Source organism: Labeo rohita, chromosome 5, assembly GCF_022985175.1.
Source record: "Labeo rohita strain BAU-BD-2019 chromosome 5, IGBB_LRoh.1.0, whole genome shotgun sequence".
In the NCBI taxonomy this organism is placed as follows: Eukaryota; Metazoa; Chordata; class Actinopteri; order Cypriniformes; family Cyprinidae; genus Labeo; species Labeo rohita.
In genome coordinates this window covers 18,531,124-18,540,191 of record NC_066873.1, presented here as the reverse complement: position 1 = coordinate 18,540,191, position 9,068 = coordinate 18,531,124, and the positions used below count along the sequence as shown (strand labels likewise).

General features: G+C 35.4%; 1 protein-coding gene across 1 annotated transcript; it reads left to right on the top strand.

Annotated features, from left to right (window-relative positions):
* Window positions 1–1,809: 1,809 nt before the first annotated feature.
* Window positions 1,810–8,147, top strand: LOC127165516 (arrestin domain-containing protein 3-like). Its single transcript, XM_051110212.1, has 7 exons — window positions 1,810–2,341; window positions 2,438–2,479; window positions 2,574–2,634; window positions 3,995–4,142; window positions 5,669–5,765; window positions 6,272–6,528; window positions 6,866–8,147. Exons 1-7 carry the CDS (start codon window positions 2,080–2,082, stop codon window positions 7,343–7,345), a joined length of 1,347 nt encoding a protein of 448 aa, XP_050966169.1. The 5' UTR covers window positions 1,810–2,079; the 3' UTR covers window positions 7,346–8,147.
* Window positions 8,148–9,068: the final 921 nt, after the last annotated feature.

The following is a 9,068-nucleotide window of genomic DNA, read 5'->3' as shown; positions in this document are numbered from 1 at the left end:
AGTCCAATGATACCAGGATGATGGAATTAAGAAATTGTACACAAATATTGAATGGAGTTTTAATATTTTATTAGGTAACCAAGCGCAAAGCTTCCACCAAGAAAAACTATCATGCGTATACTGGCGACTTAAAGGAGAAGTCCACTTCTAAAACAAAGATTCACATATAATGTACTCACTCCCTTGTCATCCAAGATGTTCATGTCTTTCTTTTTTCAGTTGTAGAGAAATTATGTTTTTTGAGGTAAACATTTCAGCATTTGTCTCCATATGATGGACTGATATGGTGCCCCGATTTTGAACTTCCAAAATGCAGTTTAAATGTGGTTTCAAATGATCCTAAATGCGGTTCTACATGATCCCAGCCGAGAAAGAAGGCACTTATCTAGAGTAATGATTGGTTATTTTCATAAAAATAATACAATTTATATACTTTTTATTGTCAAACGCTCGTCTTGTCTTACTCTGCCTGGACTGTTTTTTTTTTTTTTTTTTTTCGGTTCATGACAGTTAGGGTTCTCTCTCAACTTCAAAATCGCCCTATATCGCTGTTTACCTTTTTTTGTTGAGGGTGTTTGATCTTTGCGTGTTCACTTTGCAAAGACTGGGTCGGAACTTCTGCAGCGAACTTCTGCAGCTTGTTATTGGGGAATAACATACCTCACAGCTGTGTAATAATTTAATTTAAAGCACAGTCACCACAAATTCAGACTTAACAGCTCTTATTTACTATGAGATCATTCAGAGGTTAAATACAGATTTAAAATCATAACAAGAAATAGTTTAATAGCTATGATACTGGTTTTATCATCAAATGTTTGCATAGCTATGACAGGAAACACTGGCATCTACAGTAACAATGCCTTGGAAAAAACAATGAATCTTAAAAAATAAAGTATATACATAAATCCAAATAGGAAATAAAACAGTGAATAAGTATGTGTCCTATTCGTTTTCCTAAACTGTGTGTGTGTGAAAAAAAGAAAAAAGTAACCCACTTTGTAATCGTTAACTTTTTCAAAAGTAATTAATTACCATTCAATTTATTTTGTAATTAAAGTATGTAATTATATTACCTGCGTGTATGATACTGATATAAAAATACATAGAAGAAAATATATTATGTTTGTTATTAACAACATGAAGTGCATGTGCTGTTTCGCCACCTGACTAATAACTGATCTCTCTGTGAATGTCCACAAATCTTAAAGACCTTCTGAATGTATATAAGCAGTGGCTATTTTAGAAATAAAAATCTAAAAGATGAAAAAGAAGTGTTAGGGACTAATCAATAAATTATGAATAGCTTTTTTGCTATTAAGTAAAAAATATGTAATCATGTAATCCATAAAAAGTATTTGTAGTCTGTTTACGAGTATTTTTTAAATGTAATATAATCCAATTACAAGTGCTTAATTTTTGGAATCTGATTACGTAATCCAGATTACATGTATTTAGTTACTACCCAGCTCTGTTGCCCGCACGATGTCGCTATGACACAAGAGCATTTCATTTTTGTTGCGTCAATTACGGCAAAAACAGAAAATAATTAGCATGAAACGCTGCCATTCGTTTTGAAAACATCTGATGAAAATCAAAAAATAAGCTATTAGTTTAACTTAATGTGTAATGTTTTTAAGTTTGACATAAGGGAGCTCCACACTGTGCGACGTCAAATGATTGGTCTCTCTGAAGTCGCGGATGATCGATTTGCCCCGAGTTCACAGGTCGGATGTCCGACTTCAAGTGGCGTTCTAGAGTTTATTTAAGTAGGCGGTGGGAAAAATCCGAATTTTGAGTCGTCTGGAACGCAGCATAAGCGGGTTAAAGTGGATTACCATTACCATACAGTAACAACACGCCCAACTACTATTAAACACCTTTTGAATTATGCAGTGTTTTGCAGCCTAGCCCACGAACGGTGACAGCTTCAAACATCAGAATGTCCCACCCACAGATGGAAGTCCACATAGGCCTACTTTGCTGATTGTCTGGAGCCATGGCGTAAGTGCCTATACTAAAACGATATTTCAGTTTGAGTTCAAACGCCAGAAGCAGATATTGGTATCAGGAGGCAAGATGTCCAACACTGTGAAAAGCATTTCTGTGACTTACAATCCTATCAACCAGGGCAATACCTTCAGCAGCGGGGATTTTATATCGGGACAAGTCATTCTGGATGTAGCGAAGGACACACAAATACAGTCGTTGAGTGTGAAAATTAAAGGGAAAGCAGAGGTGTGCTGGTCCGAGCGTCATGGTCAAACAACTATTGTTTACTCGGATAAGGAGAAGTATTATTCCGTGAAGAGGTTTTTCGTTGTGGAGGACAAAACCCATGGTAGGAGAAACTACAGCTGTATATATATTTTGTGTGTGTGTGTTAGTAGACATCAGGTCGATTCAACCAGCTTGTTGTGTGAACCTGATCTTGTAGGTAATGACCGTGAGATGCTGAAAGATCCCTCCGGACAGCCGTGTAAGTCTGCTCTGATGTTAAATGAACATTGCATGAAAAGCTATGAAAATTAAACTGGGAAACATAATCTTTTCGCTCATTTATGACTTATTAGATTCTTCAGTTGTTGCACCAGGGCGTCACGTTTACCCATTCACCTTTCAGCTGCCTCAACAGTAAGTTACAACTCTTTGTTTTACATAAAGTATGACTTTGAATCTATAAAACGTGTATGTGGATCAGTGAATAAGGATCAGAAAAAGGAGAAATATTTTTCAGTGTCAAAAAGCTTTACATTTTACACTGCTCATACTTTACCCAGGGTTAACAATTAATCCTGGGTATTCATAAGATGAACATTCATAAACCCCAGGTTAACGTTATTTTTGGCATATTTTCGAGTCATTGGTATTGATAGGACAGAATATACACTACCGTTCAAAAGTTTGGGGTCAGTAAGACTTGTAATAGTCTTTAAAGTAGTCTCTTATGCTCATCAAGGCTGCATTTATTTGATTAAAAAAAAAAAAAAAAAAACAGTAATATCGAAAAATGTTTTTACAATATAAAATAATGTTTTTATTTTAACATACTTTAAAATAGAATTTATTCCTGTGATGAAAAGCTGATTTTTTATCAGCTGTTACTCCAGTCTTAAGTGTCACATGATCCTTCAGAAATCATTCTAATATGCGGATTTATTATTAGAATGATCAATGTTGGATAATATCAACAGTTGTGCTGCCAAATATTTTTTGGAACCTGTAATTTTTTTTTTTTTTTTTTTCAGGATTCTTTCATGAATAACAAGTTTAAAAAGTACAGTGTTTATTCAAAATATAAATATTTTATAACAATGTAAATTATTTATTATTAACTTTTAATAAACTTTTAATTATTAACTTAATACATCCTTGGTGAATAAAAGTATTAATTTCTTAAAAAAAAAAAAAAAAAAAAAAAAAAGAAACAATAAAAATGTACTGACCCCAAACTTTTGAACGGTAGTGTATATTATAAATTAGATTTTAGATTATATATTGTCGACTAATGCGATTTACAGAGTGGACGTTTCATACTAAATGCTAGAATGACATAGTCCCTTCTTTACTCCAGTTCACCTGTTTGACTTTTCCGTCCACTTCTAAATTGCAAGTGTGAAAGGTAAAAGCGGGTTTAGAGTGACTGTAATCTGGGTTAAGGTACAGTGTCATAAGACCTTATGAGTCATGAATATTCAGAAGTTGTCTTAGGTTTAGGTCATTTGACCTTAACAATTTTATTTATTTATTATTTTATTATAATGTTTTAAAGCTATAATCTTGTAATGGTCTAAAATGGTTCTCTCTGTTATATGGTTTTCCTGTCAGGACATATGTTGGTTACCACACTTTAATTTAGCAGACAAAAGGTTTTTAAATATGAATTACATTTTAAAAAAAGTACTTAAACCTTAAACCTTTAAAACAGAATGAATTAAAAAAAAACACTAGGCCCACTTTCTTACTCTATATTTACATATTCTTTTCTTTATAGACACTTCCCACCAACCTTCAAAGGTTCAGTTGGAAAAATTGTCCACGCTTTGGAGGCAAAGCTAGAAAGATCAATGCGTGTTTCTAGCAAAGACAAAGCAGAGTTTCACTATGTCTCCAGACCGGATGTGTCCAATCCTGAACTAATGGTGAGATTAAATCCCATGGAAGTCTTTACCATACATTCATCCATGGGCGACATTAAGGGAGGGGGGGGGGGCAGTTGATGGTTAGTCGTCAAAGCGACAAAGACAAAGCGGCCAGCGTAAGACTGATCATAGTCTGTTTGATAAATTTTGCCTTCTCAAATCATCACGACTTCAAGTATAAATCAATGTTAGTTTAAACGTTAAACCTAGATAAATGTGTGCTATTGGCGCATATCCAATCATTTGTGTGGAGAGTGGAAGCTAAAGCCGCTTTGCAGGACATGGAGGCGCCAGCGCGATCACTTGCATTTTTTTCAGTGGAAACCATTTTAAATATTCCGTCATTTTTGCTGATAAAAGTAAAAATAATACATCATTCGGAACTGTAAAGGGTTTACTTTTATTTGTGTGCACTCACAATATCAACAAAACGTTGCAAATGGTGCTTCTAACATAAAGAAAACAAACATTATGCACTGTCTGTGGTCTCAACAGCAGCGCTTCACAAAAATGAACCGAAACTCAGCGAATACTTAACTCACAGACATTATACATATATCTATAGAAAGCTTTACATTATAACTTAACGAAATAAAGCAAATCGAAAACAAAAACTATTTCATTATGTAATCTTTAAGGATGCATTTCTCTCTAAAGGCGCATCCAGAGAGAGACGGCGAGTCAGGATCGGCAACTTCATCCTTGCGACACTGACTCAGAAAACACGAGTTTATTAATGAATAATTCAAAAATCCCCATACTATTTCCCCCGACACATTCATAGTAATAACTTTTGCCGGTGCTTTGCGGCAAGCTTTAGCCTATTGTGTGCACTTAAACGCGGAACTGTTCCAGCTGCGCTGAAGGCGCGCTCGTTGCTGCTGACGGAGACACTAAACGCCTTCCGAGCCGGTCTTGAAAGTGAAAGCAAAATCTGGCGGATGTCTAAAATATAAACATAAAATGAAGCCTAAAACAGGCCCGAAGCTCGTCCCGGGTCTAAACTATGACGTAAAAATTGGCCCGAAGCCCGGCCCTAGGGACGTAAAAAAGTCGGGGCCCGTCGCAATTCAGGGCTCTACCGGGACATATCAACCAGTAGCCTAATTTCATTGCCAGTAACGGACGGTAAAGTTCAGAAATGAATAGTATGCGATTTATGACAAAACAGTCCCACAACTGATCGTTCATTTTTTTCTTAACGTGTTTCACCTTTAGTGACAACGAATTAAAACGGATACGTCACGTGACACGGGAAAAAGACACGGAAAATCAGAAAAGCAGCGTGCACATTTGGTTAAAAATGAAAGGCTGTCAACTGACACTTAAAACGGGAAGTTATTCTTGACTGCGCTGTAATGACTGCTTTGGTGCGTTGCAATACGGTAGGGGATTGTTTTAATGCTTATCCGAAAAATTTTTTTCTTGCCCCCCCCCTGACTCAAGAGTCAAATGTCGCCCATGCATTCATCTATATGTTTTTAAGTTTCCTCACCTATCTGTATTACATGTTTTGTCTTTTTTAGGCACCTCAGTATGGAACCAAAGATAAACAAATGAAACTCTTCACCTCTGGAAGTGTCTCCATGAACATAAACACTGAGAAAATGGGATACTACCTTGGTAACATTGTATTTATTATTATAATACCTCAGCATTGTTGATGTTCCCTCATTGTCAACAATTCTTGTTCTGTTGTGTCAAGCTTGATTAGTATTAGACACAGCCATTTTCATCAATTCGTTAAACGTGTTCTGTCAGTTTGACAATGTCTCGGTAAGTGGGTGCCAGACTTTGTTCAGAGAAAGGCTTAATTATTAATAAGATTTAATATTATGTCTTATATTGTGTCTTATTTTTCTGGCCTAAGTTCACTTTCTGTGAACCTTTTTTAGTGTAAGCAAAAATTTTTTTTTTTTCAGCCCACACAGTTTTGTTTGGAACATACACATTTTGAGGAAGATTAGTTCGACCTGCAGTTACAGTGTAACTGTAAACTAGAGTTTTCATTATGTACTTTAAATTGCAGATGTAATAGGATTGTGAACTGTCAAAAGAGCAGTCAAGGTTGTATTTTCTAGTGATATTTTATCATGTAATTTACTAATCGAAAGTATGTCTCACTATAGGAGAGGGCTTGAAAGTTTTGGCTGAAGTTCAGAACAATTCTTCCCGTTCAATCAAGCCAAAATACTGCCTGTATGAAAAACACAGTTTTTTGGCAAAAGGCAAGAGAAGACTTCACACACATAACATTCTTAAAGATGAAGGGGAACCCATTGAGCCAAACTCAAAGAAATCTGTCACCAAAGTGCTGTCCATTCCTCCCAGCCTCACCATCTCTGTCCTAAACTGTAGGATCCTCAAGGTTGAATACAGACTCAGGGTGAGTTTTAACAGCTAAAGCAGCTTAATGTAATGAAGTGAACACACATTCGCCTGGAATTTCTGTGTGTCTTTTTTTATTGTAAAGTTGAATTTAACCTGTTAACCATTTTGTAAATTAAGGGCTGTGACTAGTCATCTCTATAAGGGAGTTTATGTTGCTGAATATTTGATATCAATGCTATAACTGCTATTAAAGTTAATGTATTTATTTTTATTTGCCCAAAAATGGTGTATGCTTAACTAAAAACATGCACACATTTAAAATGCATAAAAATAATTAATTGTACAGTCCAAACTCAATCATCTGTGTTTTAATACATGTGCATTGTGTCTAGGTCTACCTGGATGTGCCGTATGCCTCAGATCCAGAGATAAAGTTCCCAGTTGTGATTCTTCCTCCTCAGCCCGCTAGAAACAGTGACTTTGGAATCTGGAATCCACCACCAGGAAGCAATATGTACCCCAACCCATCTCCTATGGCTCCACAAGCCCCACCACATAATGTGGTTGGACCACCTGGTCAGTTTGGAGCTCCTGGTTACCCTGGTCCTCCTCATGTTCAGTTTGGACCTCCTGGTTACCCTGGACCTCCTCTTGCTCAGTTTGGTGCTCCTGGTTACCCTGGTCCTCCTCTTGCTCAGTTTGGTGCTCCTGGTTACCCTGGTCCTCCTCTTGGTCAATTTGGTGCACCTGGTTTCCCTGCACCTCCTGGTCAATTTGGTCCAAATTCATACCAGCCTGAGCCATCAGCTCCACCTCCATATCAGGACTATCAATCATATCCAAAGTTACCTGACCGCCCTGAAAAATCTTGACTAAAGTCTAAAACTAAAATCACCTTCTTGGCTTCTTTTATCACTGGACAGTCTTAGAACTTTGAAAATAGATAAATTTGATAAATCCTTTCCTTATTTAATTATATAGTAGAGTGTTTTCTAGAAATTTACATATTGATACATATGTTATTCTTTTTCTAATGTGACTGATACAAGTAGAACATGTTTGTATATTGGTTTCATTTGTGACATGACCCAAATCGATCAGCTGAGGACAGTTTTAAACACTGCCAGATATTTTATAATTAGGGACTTAGTAACGTTAATTTGTCATATAATACAATTTTAAAATGCTGTCTGAACCCTTCTACCCCCAAACCCCTTTGGCTCCTAACTGTTGATAGAGCATTTATTATGTTTGCTCAGGTATCAGCTGTCAAGGTCACATGAAAATTTAAAAAATGTTGTAATTATATTACAGTATATAGAAAATGTAATTTTGTTGAGAATCATCCTCAAACTCAATCTTGAACTTGGTAAAACAATTATCTTTATTTAAAGTATTTCAAGTCTTATTATTTTTCCTTTTGTTACAAATCATACTGGGAGGTATGCTAAAATTATAAACTATAGCTTTTGCCAAAAATACCACAGTTTTGAATTGAAATAGTAATTTTTGTGTGATTCATGTAGAGTTGATGAATTGTTCATGTTTTTGTGGTATGTCAATTTTAATAGTGATTTTATAATGTCTAAATATAAATCTAAAAGCAGAGCACGCAAAAACGTCTGTATTACACTGTAAAAAACAAAAAACACAATTTGTTGAGTCAGCTTAAAATAATTTGTTACCCTGCTGCCTTAAAATTTTAAGTTCAGTCAACTCAAATAAGTTTAGCCAACTTCAAATGTTAAGTTGTACTAAGTAACAACTTAGATATTTGTGTTTGTTAAACTTAACAGATGGGTAAGTAACCCAGCTGCCTTAAAATTTTAAGTTGATTCAACTCAAATATCTAAGTTGTCACTTAACTTAGATATAACTTAAGTCAAGTTAGAACTTAAGTTATAACTTAACTTAGTATAACTTAACATTTCAAGTTGAATAAACCTTTTTTTTTTGAGTTGACTGAACTTAAAATTTTAAGGCAGCCGGGTAACAAATTATTTTAAGTTCATTTGAAGCCGTCGCAACTGGGGGTTGGGCCCCCAGTGGCAGTTACATAAATCGGGAATTATAATGAATATATGAATTAATTAATTATATGAATGTACCTCTGAAGGTTCGGACTGTCTTCAGAAAAGATTTGATGGCATTTTGTTTTTACCTTTGCTCCATGTAATATCTAAAGTAGTGCTCATGACGCAATGCTGCTGTATCCACGGAGTTCACGGAAACAGTTGTAATTCAGCTTTTCCATAAGCGCCATCTAGTGTCATACAGTGGATTTACAGAGACCTACATTTACATGCAGCTTGTGTGCCGTTTTTGTCTGGCCAAAAAACAGACCGAATTGACATGCTCTGCTGTAGCATAAATTCTGACCGGTTGATGAAAAACAAGCTTAAGTGGATTCTACACATTTAAATAAGTCAGACCAGTTATCTAGATTTGTTATGGAACAGATAAAATACATATAATAATTTCTTAAATCAATTATCATTTTGACTTAACCCTTTTGTTTATTTAAAGGCTGAAATGTGAGGTTTATCTTTTTATGAAACTTTTTCACAGCTTTATTTGAAAAGTTACATTCGATAT

What these genes read in the sequence shown, in the direction of transcription:
- LOC127165516 (XM_051110212.1), top strand. Translation starts at nt 2,080, where the DNA reads ATGTCCAACACTGTGAAAAGCATTTCTGTGACTTACAATCCTATCAAC. An exon ending in TGTGGAGGACAAAACCCATG is followed by an intron (nt 2,342 to 2,437) that starts GTAGGAGAAACT and finishes CTGATCTTGTAG; the next exon opens with GTAATGACCGTGAGATGCTG. An exon ending in TGTCCAATCCTGAACTAATG is followed by an intron (nt 4,143 to 5,668) that starts GTGAGATTAAAT and finishes TGTCTTTTTTAG; the next exon opens with GCACCTCAGTATGGAACCAA.